The 18800-nt window shown below is 47.8% G+C and overlaps 1 protein-coding gene across 1 annotated transcript in view; it reads right to left on the bottom strand.

Moving 5' to 3' along the window:
* The window catches only part of NUP133 (nucleoporin 133), a 508027-nt gene that overhangs the window by 157633 nt on the left and 331594 nt on the right, over window positions 1–18800 (bottom strand). Inside the window, exon 17 of the mRNA XM_018561308.1 lies at window positions 15396–15518. Within this exon, the coding sequence (XP_018416810.1) occupies window positions 15396–15518 (123 nt within the window). The remainder of the gene's footprint in view (window positions 1–15395; window positions 15519–18800) is intronic.

The raw sequence follows: 18800 nt of genomic DNA, 5'->3' as shown, positions 1-18800 counted from the left end.
GCTGAAGTCGTCTCTTGACATCGTGGAATTTAGCACGCCTTTTCTGGATTTCTTGGGAAAAATCAGGGAACAGCATAACCTTCGACCCTGCAATGGAGAGCTCACCCATATCTCTGGCTTTACGCAGGATACGTTCCTTGTCCCGATAGTTAAGCAAACGGATCAATAAAGGTCTGGGCGGATTACCAGGGGGGAGGGGTCGGGCCTGGACCCTATGAGCCCTCTCCACCGCAAAGAGTGAGGATAGTAGATCTCTACCAAAAGTCTCAAGTAGCCAGGCTTCAGCGAATTCCGTTGCATCGTTACCCTCCTGACGTTCAGGAACTACCACCACACGTAGATTGTTCCTGCGTAGACGATTTTCCAGGTCATCAGTTTTGTCCGAGAGAGTAGTGGTACGATGCAATGCAGATTTAACATCAGTTACCAGGGGGGTAGCAAGATCCTCTAGATCACTGACCCTCCCTTCCACCGCAGTTGTTCTTTTCCCTGACTTTTTGTAGATCAGGTCTTAGAAATGTGATGTCGGCACGCATTCCCTGCACCTGATCCGTCAGGGAGGCAAGAGAAGAGTTGCATGTCTGAATAGCAGAGTATATATCTGACATGGTGGGTTCACGTACTTTAGTCTTTGTTTTGTGGGGTTTGGGACTCTTAGTACGTTTGGGTGCAGTACCCACTCTGTCCACTGATTCCTCCTGGCTGTCTGAGTCAGCCCATTGTGAGAGAGAGGATGGAGACGGGGCTATTAACCCCTTGTAATCATTACAGTCAGGACTGGGAGCTCGCTTCCCCGGGGTCCCAGTGTCCCTGGCGAATCTCTCCAACCGAGCCACAGTGTCCCGGCTGCGTTCCTGTGCCGCCTTGTCGGGTGTGAGGGGGCCGCGTGCGCACCGCCATCCTGCGGAAGGCCGGCCGATGCAGCTGTCTCCTTCTTACCTGCTTTCTTCATGTTACCGCTGCAGGGATCGAGACCGAAGCTGTCGGGTCACCCGGAGGGCTGATGGAGCAAGTTGCGGAGCGCAGGTAACCAGAATGAAGCCTGCAAATCGAGGATCTATCAGGGTCTTTGTAGAGAGCTCTCAGCCGCACGTCCTTCTACATCGAGCCCCAGGCCACGCCCCCAATTAAATAATTTTAATTTATACGGGGTGCGCTATGATTTCCACTTCTATCTTTGAGAGTTTTTTTTAGATAAAGTTGGGCTGTCGGTAAAGGAGAAAGAAGTTAAGGTCAGGATTGGTCTCATCCGAAGGACCTTTTCGCCATAACTGCTTCCCCCATGTTTTTTTCTAAAACGCTTCTTCAACTAAGAAGCGCAGGGTGCTTATAGCTGTAAAAGACACAGTGACATTTAAATTACTGGACTCTCTTGTGGACACCCTTGGTTGCTATGTGGTATTGATATGTTACATGGCTATTCCTTTGGCTGGTGCTCCATACATTTTGGCCCTAATTTCATTGAGTGCTTGCAACTGCTTTATTTTCCTATTGTTCTCGCTGGCAGTGGAACCTCTGACTGCAAAGATTAGGGTGCATCTAAATATTTGTGGATTTTGCTGAAGTGGTTTCCAGGAAAAGATAAGTCTATATGTGGATGATATGCTCCTATATTTGGCTGATCTTGGGGCCTCTCTGGACATGGCTCTTGGTGTGATTACGAAATATGGTCATCATACTAAGCTGACTAATTAATTTGTCCAAATCCCAAATGTTTCCCCCGCATTAGAGCAATCTTAGCACCCTTTTATTAGAACTGATATCACATACTTAGTATCTAGATCCTGGACCAACTTTCTAAGATTGAACGTTGAGCCCCTCCTATTTCTTGTGAAGCAAAAAACGCAAGTATGCTCCAGGTTACCTTTGAGTGTGATGTGTAGCGTGCTATATAATTTCCCCCAAAATCCTTATATTTTATGGCACTTCCATGTTTATATTCCCCCTAAATATTGTAAAATGTTAAATACTGTTCTCAAGCTTTTCTCTGGGGCAAAGACAGTCACAAACTTAGTAGTGAGGTAGCTCAGTGCGCCCACTGAATAGCAGAGGATTGGCATTTCATGATTTTCAACTGTACTATGTATGTGGCTTCTCAGTTATCCCATCTGTATCACTGGTCCAAATCAGGCATTACAAGTCTTGCATCTTCTCCTCATTCCGGATGCTAGGCCATCTCCGGAACCCCTATCATTAATATCAAGGGCCTTTCATCTTGATTTGCCCAAGATAGCCTTCTAGTGCAATGTCTTTGGGACTATGGGACACTGAACTCAAACAGAGGAGCTTCTACTTTATAACAAAACCTATTTGGAAAAATGTGCTAGTCCCTGAATTTGGTGCTATACCCAATCCAGAGGTTTGATCTGGCCGGGGAGTAAGCTTTCTGGGACACATTATTGAGGATGGGGCAATATGTCCCTTTTCTAGCCTACAGGTGGAATTGTTTTTCTGATATTTTGAATTGCGCCATGCAGATGGCCATATTTCCTCTCTACCCCCTATACTCCTTGATAATGCTCTCTTTGATGCTCTAACTGCCTCTAGTTCTTCTGAATTGATTTCCTCTTTCTATAACATACTCCAAGCTCCTGGCGCTACACTGGGTGTCCTAGTGAAGAGGTCAGCATGGGAGTCGGATGTGGGAAGTTTAACTGAGGGAGACTGGGACTTGGCAATGTTGAGTCATACACAGGTTTCCTTACGATACTGTCAAGCTTTTACACATATATTTTGCACCGTACTTATAATACTCCTAGCCTGTTATCCAAAATGAAGGCTGTGTCATACAAGACTACTGGCAACAAATTGTTAAATTTGTTAACGATGAGATGGGTTCACCAGTTGCTCTGGACCCCAAACCCTGCCTCTTAGGTATACCCTGTGATACAGATGTAGATAAATATACCACTATCTTTGTCCAAGAAACCCTTTATATGGCCAGAAAACTGATTGCCAGACTGTGGATTCAGGCAGCACTGCCCAATATGGGCCAATGGAAATGGGAGCTTAATGGCTCTCCCCCCTATAAACGCTTAATTTATAAACACTGTGGTTGTGAAAAAAAAGTTTAGATCCCATAGCTGAAGTGACACTCTAACAGTAGGTGAAATACAAGTGACTTCTATAGCCAAGCCAAAAGCCAATAGCCAAGGCTTACACTAGGTCCATCATAGTGCTCAAGCGTGAAGGACACAGCAGAAATCTTGATTTTAGACCAATGGGTTTAAGCTGACATCTGCATTGGTCAGAAATCAAGATGTCTGCTATGCCATATGTGTGAATGGCGAACACAGCAGAGATCTTGATCTCTGACTGATGCAGGTGATCGTATAAACCCATCAGTCAGAGATCAATTTCTCTACTGTGTCCCTCAACGAATGGATGGGAAAAGAAGATACATTTCCCGAATGGAAATAAATGAACCTCACACCAACCAAAGTTAGTCTTTTAGGTGTGATGGTAAATCTTACAAGTGATAGCTTATAAGTAGAGATCACTGAATCTAAGATCCCGATTCCTCAACAGTCATGCTTTTAAATTACTTGACCCAAAAGAAGGGTGCAAGATTGGTCCTTGGGGCAGAAGATCTGGTCTGATTAGTAAAGGCCACGGGGTGTCAGTGTGCAGCCAAATCTGGTTGCATACCAAGCCCTGGGGAAACAATCCAGAACTATGAGACGTGGGAAATGCACTCCAATTAATTTATCCCAAAGAGGGCTCAGAAGAGGAAAGGCATGAATCACAATCAATGGATTCTATTGTACCACCAGTGCATCTACCAATGGGACTCAGGATTCTAACATGCCTGTCCACTTTCTTATTCCTTGGTGTTGATAAGAGGACAAAAAGTGAGAGTCACAAACTAGAAATGGTCGTATCTGTGACGAACTATGAGCGCAGAGAGAATACACAGAGGCAAATCACACGGAACCCGGCAGGTGGGGTGTTTATTGGGGAATTCAGGTGTACAAAGCAAGGTACAAAGGCCGGGGTTAGGTCCTGGGGGGTTGCAGGCCACGGGGAGGGTCCACCCAGAAGGTAGGCAACGGGCCAAGGAAGGAGTAGATCCAGAGTCACAAGGCTAGTAGTCCAGGGGTCAGAGGTGCAGCAAGAGGTAATCCAACAGGTAACAAGGCACCGTGTGAGTACATTCAGTACCGGTAAAACAACAGATCCCAGCAGTCCTCACAGCAGCAGTGGAGCAGAACAGGAAGGGTTAAGTCCGTATCCCTTGAATCCACAGACAGAGACCGGCCTCAGCGCAGCCTCTAGTCAACCATTCAGCGAGGAAGAGAGCATGCAGCCTTCCCACAAACACTTACAAAGGTCCCGGGAGGGGCCGGCCTGAGAGGGGAGGGAAGGGGCAGTACACAGGCTGTTGCTGAGCAACTAACCCCCTCCCCTCACGTGTCCTTTGTTCTGGGGAGGATTGAATGGAGGGAAACAGCAGACATGTCCTGGCTTGTCTCGGTGCCCACTGTGTAGGCCCTCTGCTGTTTTGATTTGCGGACTTCTGCCTTTGAAAGTCAACAGGAGGTGGGGAGGATTGGAGAGCAGAGAAATGATCTCAGGAGCCCCCCTCTCTACAGTATCCTACTGTGCAGCAGAGAAATCACTGATGGCCTGGGATGTAAAAGGTATGTGCACTATAAGTTTATGCTGGAAAGTTATAGGGACAAAGTCCACAGAAATAGTGCTTGCCAGGAGTGCTGTGGAGGAGGGCAGGAGGTGTAGAGTGGAGAAGTAAAATGAGCAGCTTCTAGAACATGCAGACCGGGGTGCCCGTCTTGATATGTGACAACAAAAACAAAGTGGGGAGAGGAAGCGCTGCAATTGACTGAGTTTGATGGTGCGGGAAATGTTTCAATTGGTTTCGTGGTGTGCAGTGGTGTTGCTTTCACGATTTTGATAATTGGTTCGATTACTCAAAGAAACAGGATGAAAAGGGATATGTTGTTGAGATCAATATAGTGTGTCAATACAGCGTGGCAGTGTTGGAGGAAGGGTCCTGGTGGGACGATTTCCTCAACGGGCGACGGCTATGGAGGAGAGCCGATGCAGTGGGACTCTGTCCTCGCAAGCCTGTTGAGGGGAGTGGAACAGTGGCGCCGGGAAGGGCTAAGAGACGGAGGCGTCCTCTGTGTGTGCAGGGGAGGCTGGATGGAGTGCCGCGCTCAGCCAGTACGGGCCTCGGATGCCTCCCCGGGTGAGGCAGGGGAGCTGAGTCTAGTTGGTGATGGAGTGTCCAGAGGGGAGGAGGGAGACAATGCAGCCTGTCAGTCTCACCAGTCAGTACGGGACTCGGATGCGTCCCCGGATGAGGCAGGGGAGCCAAGTCTAATTGGTGATGGAGTGTCCAGAGGGGAGGGGGAACTTATTCCTTTGTTTATTTCACCTCAGCATTAGTTTGCACCCCAGTTCAATCACTGACAGCCCGTATTGACACTCCGCCCCCAGATCACGCCCACACCATTTCTCACTCCTCCCCTCTCCCTTTAAAAATCCCCCGCCAATTCTGATCTCCCCTACCCTGGCTTGATAAAGAAGTTTCTCTTCGAAACGCGTTGCTGCCTAACCACATAGAGACCAGCCCATGGTTCACCCGGCTCGTGCTTGTGTTCCTTGCCAGTCCCCTGCACGAACCAAGTGGGTCCCCTAGCCGCTGTCACTGTTTTCCCGTCAGAGCCGCCAACCTCTCACGCCAGCAAGACCCCTTCTGCTTGCGTGCCGGCTGACAGGCTACACTGTCTTCTCCAGTTCCCCTTTTCCCTCCTCCCCTCCGGACACTCCATCGACAATTAGACTCGGCTCCCCTGCCTCACCCGGGGACGCATCCGAGGCCCGTACTGACTGGCTGAGCGCGGTGCTCTATCCAGCCTCCACTGCACACACACAGGACGCCTCCGGCTCTTAGCCCTTCCCGGCGCCACCGTTCCACTCCCCTCGACAGGCTTGTGAGGACAGTCCCGATGCACCGGCTCTCCTCCATAAACTACGTATACTCAAAAAGCACCTCCTTGAACTCCGTCTAGTGGATGTATGGAGGGTTCTTCATCCCTTAACTCGTGACTATACTCACTACTCTGCTCCCCACCGTTCATACAGTAGGCTGGACTCCTTCTTTGTATCCCATTCGGTGCTCGACTGGTCTCCTACTTGCAAAATAGATACTACGGTGTGGTCTGACCACGCCTCAGTTACGCTATCCTTGCAGATCCTACAGCTCCCCCCGCGTGAATGGACTTGGCGTCTCAACGAATCACTACTGACCGACTTGGTGTGTGCTGCAGCGGTCTCCCTGGAGATCCGTCGGTTCTTGGAGGTCCATGCCCACGAACACTACCCCTCTCCCGACCCAGTGGGAAGCTCTTAAGGCGGTCCTCCGGGGCACCTTGATTCAGCACGGATCTAGGCTGAAACGGGAGTGTTCTCAGAGCCTCCGTGACACCTTCCAGTCTCTTAAAGATCACAAGGGCTCTCCTGATCCAGAGGTTTTGCTGCAAATCTCACAAACTAAACAAAAGTTGTTAGGGCTACTGGATCTCTTGACACGCTTATATATGCTAATAAGTTGGCCTATCGAGCGTATGAATTCAGAGATAAATGTGGTAGGGCCCTGGCTAGGACCCTACACCCTAGATCCTCTCATACTTTCCTCTCGCAGATCTGGACATCTCCGGAAGTTCTGGCTAACTCGCCTTCGGCGATCCACCAGGCGTTCGGCGACTTCTATGAATCACTGTATAATATGCCAGAGACTGAACCGAATTGCCTTGGATCAAGAGGCCCGCCTATCCTCCTATATACAGGACACTGCCCTTCCTGTCCTGGATGACTCGGTGGCAGAGGCCTTGGAATCTCCCTTTACCACAGACAAACTCAACTGTGATTGGATCTGTGCCGGTGGGTAAGAGCCCAGGACCTGTTGGGTCTTCTGACAAATTATACAAACAGTACAAATATCTCCTATCCCCTTTCCTCCTTAGGGTCTTCAACTCTATCGCTTTGGGATCAGACTTCCCGGCTCAGGCGTTGGAAGCACATATTTCCTTGATCCCCAAGCCTAAGAAGGATCACACCCTCTGTACTAATTATCGACCCATCTCGCTTATCAATGTTGATCTGAAATTATTTTCCAAATTGTTAGCTAATCGTTTACAACCGATACTTCCCAGCCTCATTCACTTTGACCAGGTTGGGTTTGTGTGAGGGCGCGAAGCCAGAGACAACACCATCAAAACAATCCTGCTTATGCAAAATACCCAAAACTTCTAACATTCCCATGTGTCTTTTGTCGGTCGACGCAGACAAGACCTTTCACCGACTGCACTGGCACTTCCTTCGACACTCTTTGCTGCAAATTGAAGTTCGGCCCCTTCTGTTGCGCAACATCATGGCCCTTTACTCGAACCCGACGGCCCATGTCCGAATTAACGGCTCTCTTTCCCCACGTTGTAAGATATCCAATGGTACCCGGCAAGGATGTCCGTTGTCTCCTCTACTCTATGTACTCACTATGGAACACCTGGCAGTGGCCATTCGAGGGAATTCAGTGATTCCGGGTCAGCCTAAACTGGCTCTTTTTGCGGACGACCTTTTAATCTATGTCACCCATCCTCATATGTCCATGCCCTCCATTCTTCAGGAGGTCACCCACTTTGGTTCACTTAGCAACTTCAAAGTAAACCTTACTAAATCAGAGATCCTGAATGTGTACTTGGACAAGGTGGGGCTATCACAACTTCAAACTAACTTCCCGTTCCGCATCTGCCCTGCCTCAATCAAATACCTAGGGGTCCATATCTCTTCGTACGTCTCTCAGTTATGGGCCATTAACTATGACCCACTCTATAGGAAAACGGCTCTGGAGCTATCCTTATACGACCGCAAGCACATCTCCTGGTTGGGAAGGATCCATGCTCTCAAAATGGACATACTCCCCAGATTAGTGTACCTCTTCCAAGCTATACCGATCCGCCCTCCAGCTTCTTTTTTTTTTAAAACTACGCCAAATTTTTACAAAGTTCATTTGGGGTCAGTCTCGCCCACGTGTGAACTACAAAACTTTCTCTGCCTAAAAGTAAGGGAGGTGCTGGTGCCCCGGATATGCGCCTCTATCATGAAGCATCATTCCTGCTTCGCATCACGGATTGGTTCCATAGAGCCGATGGCAAACAATGGGTTCAGCTTGAGGGGATACTTGCAGGTTCGGACCTGCAAGCCCTACCCCGGGTCTCCCGGGCATCCCGTACCTTGCCTCCTTCTTTCCCTGTTTTGACTCTGCACACCCTACGCCTGTGGGATAGATGGGTCACCACCTCTGGGCACTCCTATGTTGGACCTATGACCCCGGTCTTCAATAACCCCGTGTTCCCTCCAGCGATGCGCCGGTCTTCCTTTGGTAGACCAGGGACTCGCAGAGATGTTTGGTGGAGGCTCTCCGGGAATCCATGTTAGCTTCTTCAAGTCATGAGACATGGCTGTCGGATAGACAGTTCCGCTCTTTTGTCTCCTCATTCCCTCAACCTGAGGCTCTGGAAACGGAACCTACGGCTTTCGACTCCCTTCTCATCTCGATCCACTCCCCCAATCCATACTATTTCGCTACTTTACTTCCTTCTCTCATCCCCCCCTCCCCCAGAGCCCCCACACTATACCTCGGTATGGGAACCAGAACTGGGGCTTCCTATCACTGCACTGGACTGGGAGAAATCCTTTACCCTGTCTCACTCACTCTCGCCTCCAAGGAGCACGAGAAAAACCTAAAAATTATGACCAGGTGGTATAGGTGCCCTGCGATAATCCACCGGTTTTATCCCCAGGTTCCGGACTTCTGCTGGCGCTGTCAGGCCCTTCCAGGCTATGTGACGCATATCTGGTGTAGTTGTCCTCCTATTAAAGAGTTTTGGCAGGCCATACTGGATGTCCACCACCGAGTGACAGGTACAGTGATAACAGTGCGATCCTGGGGTCGTTGGGTAACTATGGTACCAGGTTCCCTGAAATCAGTAAAAAGGGGCCTTTTAAGGCACTTCCTTAGGGCAGCGAGGACGGTTATCCCACGGCACTGGCGCACACCTGCAATCCCTACCTTGGCGGAGTGGACTGTGGACCACATTGAGGACCTGGAACGGCTATTAGCCGAGGAGCATGATACCACAGATAGGTACAATGTCACCTGGTCCGTGTGGCTGGACCTCCAAGCCTCAGATACATTCCTGACTGGGATACTCGCTTAGGTGCTCTGGGTTCCTACAGTAGGCACGGGGCACTCTGTCGGGAGGTGGTAGCCGTGGCTTCCCTAGTGCTGGTTTCTAGGTTTTCTTTCTCCACTGCCCTTCTTTGTCTTCCACTCTCTCTCACTTTATCTTTACTTAGTGTCTCCACCCTTCGTCGTTCCTTCTACAAAACTTTTCCTCTGACTCGCTTGCTTTTCCTGGCCTTTATGGCCTTCTTCCTTGGTTATCTTACTGTTAGGTTCCAGTTCTTGGCCTACCCTGAAGGTAGGCTTCCTCTCTGCATATTGGTCAGTCTACGGTAGCTGATGGCCCTGGCTTCTGTAACCCCGACTGGTTTCTGTTTATTGGGTCATCTATGTTAGGAGGGACGATTCTACAGGCCACTCAAGTTGCACAGCATAAAGGGACCGATACGAGTGATGTCCATCCTTTATATCTAAACCACCTGTCCTGGGGTTACGTTGTTTTGACCAGGCTCCAGAGAGTTGGACCTTTTGCATCTACATTACTATTGTGCAGCGACTTTGATTGGTGTATGTAATGCATGTTGTCTTTTACCCGTATGTTCCGAAAATCTTTAATAAAAATGTATTGAACTAAATGGGAAACGTTGAAATGTGTTCTACAGGGCATACTCATTGCGCATGGATCCCGGTTGAAGAAGCAAAGAAAGAGGTCTCTATAGGAAAACTGTTACAGGAAATACATACTTTAGAATTGAAACATGAAAATGCATTGGATGGGTCAAATTTTATAGAACTGCAACAGAAAAGGGCGGATCTACATAAGCTGCTTGCTCTGTCTTACCGGAGATATAAAGATCTCTCTTCCCGACTTTATTATGAATTTAGTAAAAAATCTGGTGAATTCTTAGATCGATCTATCAGAGAGATATGTGAGAATGTATATCCCTAAGATTCAGAATGCTAAGCAAGGAGTAGTTAACACTATGGAACAGATGGCATCAGTATTCCATCTTTACTACTCAGATCTCTATAATCTTGAGAATTTGTCTAAGGTAAATGACAAAGTGAAAGGCTACCCTCAGCTTAGGAAATATATAGAAAATACATCTCTCTTTCCATTAGATCCTATACAAAATTAGTTCTCTTGATCTGCCCTTTTCAATTGAGGCGATAAATGATATACACTATATTGCCAAAAGTATTGTGACGCCTACCTTTACATACACAAACTGTAATGGCATCCCAGTCTTAGTCCGTAGGGTTCAAGATTGAGTTGGCCCACACCTTGCCGCTATAACAGCTTCAACTCTTCTGGGAAGGCTGTCCACAAGGTTTAGGAGTGTGTCTATGGGAATGTTTGACCATTCTTCCAGAAGCGCATTTGTGAGGTCAGGTACTGATGTTGGACGAGAAGGCCTGGCTCGCAGTCTCCGCTCTAATTTATTTTCAAAGGTTGAGGTCAGGACTCTGTGCAGGCCAGTCAAGTTTCTCCAACCCAAACGCGCTCATCCATGTCTTTATGGACCTTGCTTTGTGCACTGGTCATGTTGGAACAGGAAGGCGCCATCCCCAAACTGTTCCCACAAAGTCGGGAGCATGAAATTGTCCAAAATGTCTTGGTATGCTGATGCCTTAAGGGTTCCCTTCACTAGAATTAAGGGGCCAAGCCCAACCCCTAAAAAACAACCCCACACTATAATCACCCCTTCCCCAAACTTTACACTTTGCACAATGCAGTCAGGCAAGTACCGTTCTCCTGGCAACCGCCAAGCCCAGACAGGTCCATCGCCATCGGATTGCCAGACAGAGAAGCATGATTCGTAACACCAGAGAACACATCTCCATTTCTCTAAAGTCCAGTGACAGTGTGCTTTGTACCACTGCATCCGACGATTTGCATTGCACTTGGTGGTGTAAGGCTTTGATGTAGCTGCTCGGCCATGAAAACCCATTCCATTAAGCTCTCTACGCACTGTTGTGCCAATCTGAAGGCCACACAAAGTTTGGAGGTCTGCAGCTAATGACTCTGCAGACAGTTGGCGACTTATGCCCACTGTGCGCTTCAGCATGCGCTGACCCCGCTCTCTCATTTTACGTGGCAACCTATCACGGTACCACGCTTGAATTCACTGAGCTCCTGAGAGCAACCCATTATTTCACAAATGTTTGTAGAAACAGTCTGCATGCCTAGGTGCTTGATTTTATACACATGGAGGTGATTGGAACACCTGAATCCAATGAATTAAAAGGGTGTCCCAATACTTTTGGTTATATAGTGTATCTATCTATAAGATGAAGTGAATAACATTGATTATCCCATTACAAAGGTGCCTGAAAATGGGTGGCATATATTAGGCAGCATATGGACATTTTGATTTTGTCCTTGAATATGATATGTTGTAAGCAGAAAAAATGGGCTGGATCTGAGTGACTTTGACAAGGGCCAAATTACGATGGCTAGACAACTGGATCACAAAAACCCCAAGGGGTTATTCACACGGGTGTGCTCCACCATGCAGAGACCCAATCTCGGGAGTGCCCAAGTGTGGGCACGTGGACCTGCACAAGTGTGCAGGTTTGGATCTACATGTAGCCGCATCCTCCCATAGGAAGGTACAGGCTGTTGCACACAATCACAAACAGCACCTGTCCCTCCCGTGATCGGGTCTCTCCGCACAGGTGTGCACGCCTTACGGACGTGCATGCCTGTGTGAATCACCCCCAGAACTGCAGCTCCTGCGGGATGTTCCTGGTCTGTAGTGGTCAGAACCTACCAAAAGTGGTCCAAGAAAGTAAAACTATTAAATAGACAGGGACATGGGTGGCCAATGTTCATTGGTGCACGAGGGGATCGGAGGCTGGCCTGCGTAGTCCGATACAATTGAACAGCTACTGTAGCTCAAATTGCTGAAATAGTTAATGCTGGTTCAGATAGAAAGGTGTCGTAACACACAGTACACCACATGTGTAAGCCGGGGTGCTGCGCTTGGTTATGTGTGATCCACCTATTAATTAGTCTTTAAGTTGTGTGGAAATGTGAAAATATCACAAACTAAATACAGTGCCAGTGATCAAATCCTAATTGCGACTGTATACTGAAAATACAAGTCGAATAAAGGAAGGTAAATGTGTTCGTGAATAAATATTGAATATTATTAACAATGTAAATATCGCAGGATATGTGTAGCATATGTAAATAAATAAATATTGTCGTGTGGAAACAAGTTATATTGTGAATAATAAATGAATAAAATCTGGTTGAAAAATGTGTAAACGGGTGAATAATTCCATCTGGCAATCAAAAATTGGAAAATAAAAATATGAATAAAATGGAATAAAAACTATTTGTATGGCCAGTCAATAGCTACAAGCCAAAGTGCATAAAATTCTTATAAAAACACATCTAAGGTGAATAAAATAGTGTATATAGAGGTGTATGATCGGGGATTATGAACAGCAAGATACTATTTTCCTCCGAGCAGCATTGGAAGTCAAGTGTCTTTTACTTATAGTTCTATTGATGAGTCCGCAGAGGGAAAAATTCTTCAATAGTCTCTCTGCCCTCTCCTGCCGTCAGACTGCACTTCCTCTCATCGGCGGTGTTTGGACAGCCTCCAGTATGGAGTTGATAAAAAAATAAATATTTGTAAATTTTAAATTGATAAAAAAAATTAAGGAACGCACAACTGTAAATAAGCAACTTATGTTAAAAATCGCTTGTGCACCGTGTTGATGTTTGGGTTGTGATAAAATTATACAGGCGTACAATTGCAACACAGCGTATCACAACACACGACAATGCATCACAACACTTTGCCATGCATTGCTACAGTTAAATAAATGCTATTTAAAAAAAAAAAAACAAGCACTGCAATGTGTTTTGGGAGGGCTTTGGGAAAATATCAGGTGTCAATACAGACCCCTGAAATTTCCTTTATGAAATAGAAAAAAAAATTGGAGGACACAAAGTCCTCAATCTCTTTTTCTGCAGCCTCTGTTCTAAATGAATGGAAAACACTCAGTAAGAGGCTTCACATTCATTCAGAAACTGCTGATAGTAAAATATTCACCATCATCAAGTCATAAATGGGTAGAAGCCTCTATAGTAAGTGCTACTACCCATTCAGAAAGTCATGAATGAACAAGAAGTTATTTAAAACACTTCCTGTTCATTCATAACCGGGGACACACAGTGCTATATGTCCCCTGTTGTTTATAAACATTGGAGTGATCAGCTGATCACTCCAGTGTTTGCTCTTCACAGAGGATCGGTAAATATTACACATATTTACTGATCCTCCCACTTGGCACGCACTGTCAGAAAGGCAGAGCCAGAGTTCGAGTGTCGCCGTCTGCGCATGCGCAGGCGCCTGTTGTGGACCATAGAGCCATAATAGGAGCAGCGTCTTTGCATGGATGTGCGCACGTACGTGCGCGTCATGCGCGTGTTTGTGCGCACGTGCAAGCGCTGACGTGTCATTTGAACAATTGGCGCCAACTGGGCTATAAAGGCTGTGTTCAGCTATCCTCCTATGCTGTCAGATCGTCAGCTTCCTGTGTTCCTGTATTTTCTGTATCCTGATTACCCGTTACTGACCCGGCTTGGACTACCCTCTGTTGTTGCTTGCTCCCTGAAGACCCCGGCTTGTTTTTGACCTTGATTCTGCCTCACCCCTTGTACTACGTTGCTAGCTCGTTGATGACCTCAGCCTGCCTGATGATCCTTCTGCCTTGTGTGTTCTGCTTCCAGCTTCCTCAGCTCATCGGATCTAAAGCCTTCTGGATCCTCTTCGGTGCATCCGCATCCTGCTTCCTGCCTGGATCTACACACTTCATCTCATCTCGCAGACGCAACAGGCTAACCAGCCTCTGGCACCCTTGCCCCTCTGAGCCCCGGCGCCCCTGTAACCAATCCAGGTGCTCCGGGACCGGAGCTGTGAGAGAGGCCGCCCTCGTCAACTCAGACTCCCCTAAGGTACGTGACACGCACAATCACAGAGCCGCCAACGATCCTGGATTTGAGAGCCGGTGGCTCTGATCTCCTCACCGCTCGGCAATCCTAAATTTGCGGCTCCTTCCTCCGCCAGCCATTTCTCCTTGGATCTCCGCTGCCTCAGCCCATACAGGCAGGGGAGAGCAGCAGGGGGGAGAAATAGATTCCAGACTGGAGCGGCCCCAGGCGGGGAGGAGAGGCTACAGGTGCTGGCAGGGAGGGGTGCGCCCACAGTGGCGCCCGGCCACTGATGACAGCTATTCATTTAAAGAGGACCGTCAGGGGGAACTGTCCTGATATAATTTCATGGTCGCTAAAGCGACCATTAGCTTATAGCAGAATGGTAAAAGCCATCGACTTATGGCATTCTGACTGACGTGACCAGCTGGAAACAGTGGTGATCCACCGTATACCATACGTTGGTGGCAGCGAAAGGGTTAAAGCATCTGCTACTGACAGCTTACTGGCAGATACCACAGCATACCTTCAGAGGTCTAATGGAGTGCATCACATGTTTTGCCTGAGGAAGGGGATCCTGTGAGACCCCGAAACGTTGCACCTGTGCGATATGCTAAATCTACGTCAATAGACAAATTGATCTGCATTTGGAGTGCCGGTGCAGGTCCCTATTTCTATCTATGTACATAACGGTGGTCATCAGCTGACTACAGCAGCACTGAGCCGATTCTTGTGGAACTAGCAGTCAGGAGTGTGATAGGTTCATAGACTCTAGTGGAGTCAGGGCTGTTTTGGTGGCAAAAGGGGGTGGTCAGAATGTTACGGCTGATAATTGTATGTGTGTATAAACACTGTAGGTATTCACCTACCTTGTAAAGGGGGTTAAGGTGTTGACCACACTTATCAGATGTGCCTTGATGCAGCAGTGTAGCTTCCACATGTATGTGCAAAATGTTTTTTTTAATGCTACCTTAAATGTGTACTGGGGACCACTTTTGTACTATTTGTATGCCCTGCCCATGTGTATCTTTCCCTTTTTAATAGTTCAAACAGATAAGAACAGCTGACAGATTTGCTTTTTTTAGATTTGATACAGACACACCCTGGAAGACTTCAGTGGCCTTGTAAAGTATGAATTGCTTTTTTTTTTTTTGCTGGCTAGCTTGAAAGTATGCTGGGAACCCCTTTTTTTTACTACATATAAATACTTATTTTTAACACACATTGGTTCATTACCTTTAGAATCATATTCACATCGAGAACTACATTTGCCCAGTCTGCAGTGTCCATAGTTGTGTTTTGCAGCTCAGCTTCCTCCTGGTCTACAAAGCATTCAAATATTGTATCCATCTGGGATACCTGTGTTGAAACAAAAATACAGCAATATGTATTACAGTTGGGCTAAAAGTATAAACAAAGTAATAAAGCAAAAACGTCAGAAAACCTGTGTTTTTATTTATGCAAATGATGGTCACCATTGGTTGGCATGCAGTTATCTTCAGTCATTTATAAGCAGGACCACCATCAGGGGGGTATGGCCAGTAATTTTTTTTGGGGGGGGGTTCATTGTTTTATTTTTTTTATTAGTTTATTAACTGACACGTCATCAGAACATGGATACAGTCATGAGTATTCAAAGATAGGTTACAGGTGCAACTACCAAGTCACATGTGGTTACTGTTCTTTACATCCAAGTCCAGTAGAAGCAGTGCATGGATACAAGACTGATCGGGTATCATCAAACAAAACATTTTACATAGATCTAATGTTGGCATCTGGTGTGCTTTTATTAAAGAGAAATTCTGCAGGCGGTACAAATTTGCGTTGTGATAATCGCGATATTTACTAACTCGAGGAACGCAGAATATATTATTTAATGCTATAGTGTAGAGGTCATGCTATGGGAAGTAGTAGCTCAGCCTCATCCAAGGCGAGAGTGCTGGCAGTGAAGGTAGATACGAGCAAGGAAAGAGCAGAGTGAGCTGCAGGAAACAATAGACAGAAGATGGAGGAAAGGTGTAAAGGATGGGTAAGTTCCTGAATCACTGCCTGCGTCCCCGTCCAAAGGAGGTCACACCTCCTCTGGCATCAGAGGAGCTAGGGTCATGTCCGGAGAGGTCCCCTCAGTGTGACTCAGGAAGGCAAATATATGTCCCCCGGGAGTGCGGCCTCAGTTTCAATCTGACACAAGGTCTGCATATTTGGTGGAGTGTTGGAAGTAGATCCAGGATCCCCAGGTTGCCAAGAACCTCCCTTCGGTGTTTCTAAGGAATGCCGTCAAGTCCTCCAGGACATACACCTCCCGAACCTTAGAGAGCCATAACGAGATGGTGGGCGGGTTGGTCTGTTTCCACAACAGGGGAATAGTGGCTCTAGCAGCGTCCAATAGGTGGCGTGTGAGTGAGTGTTGGTATTTTGAGAGAGGGGCGGCTGACATGTGTAGCAGACATGCCGCCGGCTTGTCTCTGAGATCCGTCATGGCCAGGTCCTGGATGACAGATACCACCTGGTCCCAGAAGGGTTTCAGGTCTGGACAGAACCAGAAGGTATGCAGCATCGTGCCAGAGTCAGAACCACATCTCCAACACTGGGCAGGAATGGCGGGATTCATTTTGTGCAAAAGCCAAGGCACTCTATACCATCGGGATAGAATTTTGTAACCGATTTCCTGGACTTTGCTGGCCATGGCTAATTTGTAGGACATAGTGAGTATGGAACGAGTCTGTTGTTCAGTAAAAGCGAGTCCTAGTTCACGTTCCCACTGCTGCAAGAACGATGGGCAGACGGTGGATGCGGGTGTGCTGATCAGTTTGTAGATAATGGATATGGCATGTCGTGTGGGTTCAGTCCCCTTACACATCTTCTCGTAGTCCGTAAGGGGTCTATCTAGTGCTTGGGGATTTGGAATAGCTCTCAGGAAGTGACGGAGCTGCATAACACTCCATGCGTCTAGTGGGGGGTCGGAAAAGGACCGCATGGCTGGGCCCGATATCCAGTCGGAGTTTGTTCGAAAGTCAAGTAATCTGTACTTGTCCGCTGTCACAAGTCTGGAGAACCGTGCAGTGTCCGCCCACGGCGCAAAGTCGGGGTCTCCTATCACAAACGTCAGTGGCGAGGGGGCTGGAGCCAGTGTGGAGTGCTTGAGCTGGCAAGTCGGATTGTGGTAGAGATCAAAGGGTGGTCCCGAACCGACAGCGGTATGGGGGACGAGATTCAGGGGAGCCCTTCCAGTGGGTACTGACATGAAGCTCTATCTAGGGATGCCCAGAGCTTGTCATCCCGGTGAACGTGCCAATCTAAGACCCTATTCAGGTGAGCAGCTCTGTGATATCATTGGAAGTCCGGCAGGCCCCCCCCCCTCTATCGCAGGAGAGAGTCCGCGTTTTCCTGCTAATCCTCGGATGTTTGTACGCCCAGACAAAGCTCACCACTGCCCTATGGAGTCGTTGAAAAAAGTTTGAGGGAATATATATCGGTAATGCCTGGAACAGATATTGAACCCTAGGCAAGATATTCATTTTAACTGCCGTGCATCTTCCAAACCAGAAAATGGTGTGGGCAGACCAAACCCGCAAGTCTTTGAGTATCTCTGGCGCAAAGTTGGTTGCATAGATGTCTCGGAGATCAGCTGTGATGCGAGTCCCCAGATATTTGAGGCTGTCCATGGCCCAAGTAAAAGGAAAATCTGTTCGTAAGCGGGAGAGAGTAACGTTCACTTTAAAGTCTGATAGTCGGCCATATGCAGCGAGGGCAGATAACAGGTGAGGTGTGGACGCCAGGGGGTCAGTGAGGAAGAAAATCAGATCGTCCGCATATGCTGCAACCTTCTGTTCCCCTGGGGTGGAGCTGAGTCCCTGAATATCTGTTGATGCCCTAATAGTGCCCAGAAAGGGCTCCAGGGAAAGGGCAAAAATCAGGGGTGAAAGTGGACACCCCTGCAGGGTGCCAATGGATAGGGGGAAGTCTGTCGATTTCCTCTTGCTTACCCTGACCGCGGCGAGGAATAAAGTGCAGAGATCCATTTGAGCATGTTAGCCCCCAAGCCTATGTGTCGTAGAACCGTCTGCATGAATCCCCAGCTGACCCGGTCGAAGTCTTTTTCGGCGTCCGTGGAGAGCAGGAGAAGAGGTCGTTGATTGGTTTTGGCCAGGTGTATGATGTGCAGGACCCGAGTGGTGTTGTCCCGTGCCTCCCTAGATGGAATAAAACCCACCTGGTCCGGGTGGCCGAGGGAGGGCATGAACGGGAGTAATCTGTTGGCAATGATTTTTGCACATAATTTAAGGTCTACATTTAGGAGCGCAATCGGTCTGTAGTTACTACACTGAGTCGGGTCCGTGCCTTCCTTTGGTATTAGTGTGATCCATGCTCGAAGAATGTCACGGGGCATGGAATAGTCTTGTAGTATAGAGTTATAGGCCGAAAGAAAATTGGTAGAGAGCTGGGGGATAAATAATTTGTAGTACGCTACCGTGAGGGCATCTGGGCCTGGAGCTTTGCCCGCCCCAGTTGACCTCAGAGCCGACTCTAGCTCTGCTAAAGTAATAACAAATTCCAGTGCCGCACTGTACGACTTCGGTATAGAGGGCATCTTAGATTTGGTAATTTATTCCCATGCTTCAGAAGCAGCAGGTGACCTGC

The sequence above is a fragment of the Nanorana parkeri genome, unplaced genomic scaffold (assembly GCF_000935625.1).
Source record: "Nanorana parkeri isolate BGI_ZX_2015 unplaced genomic scaffold, ASM93562v1 scaffold515, whole genome shotgun sequence".
In the NCBI taxonomy this organism is placed as follows: domain Eukaryota; kingdom Metazoa; phylum Chordata; class Amphibia; order Anura; family Dicroglossidae; genus Nanorana; species Nanorana parkeri.
This window is presented reverse-complemented; position numbering and strand designations above follow the sequence as displayed.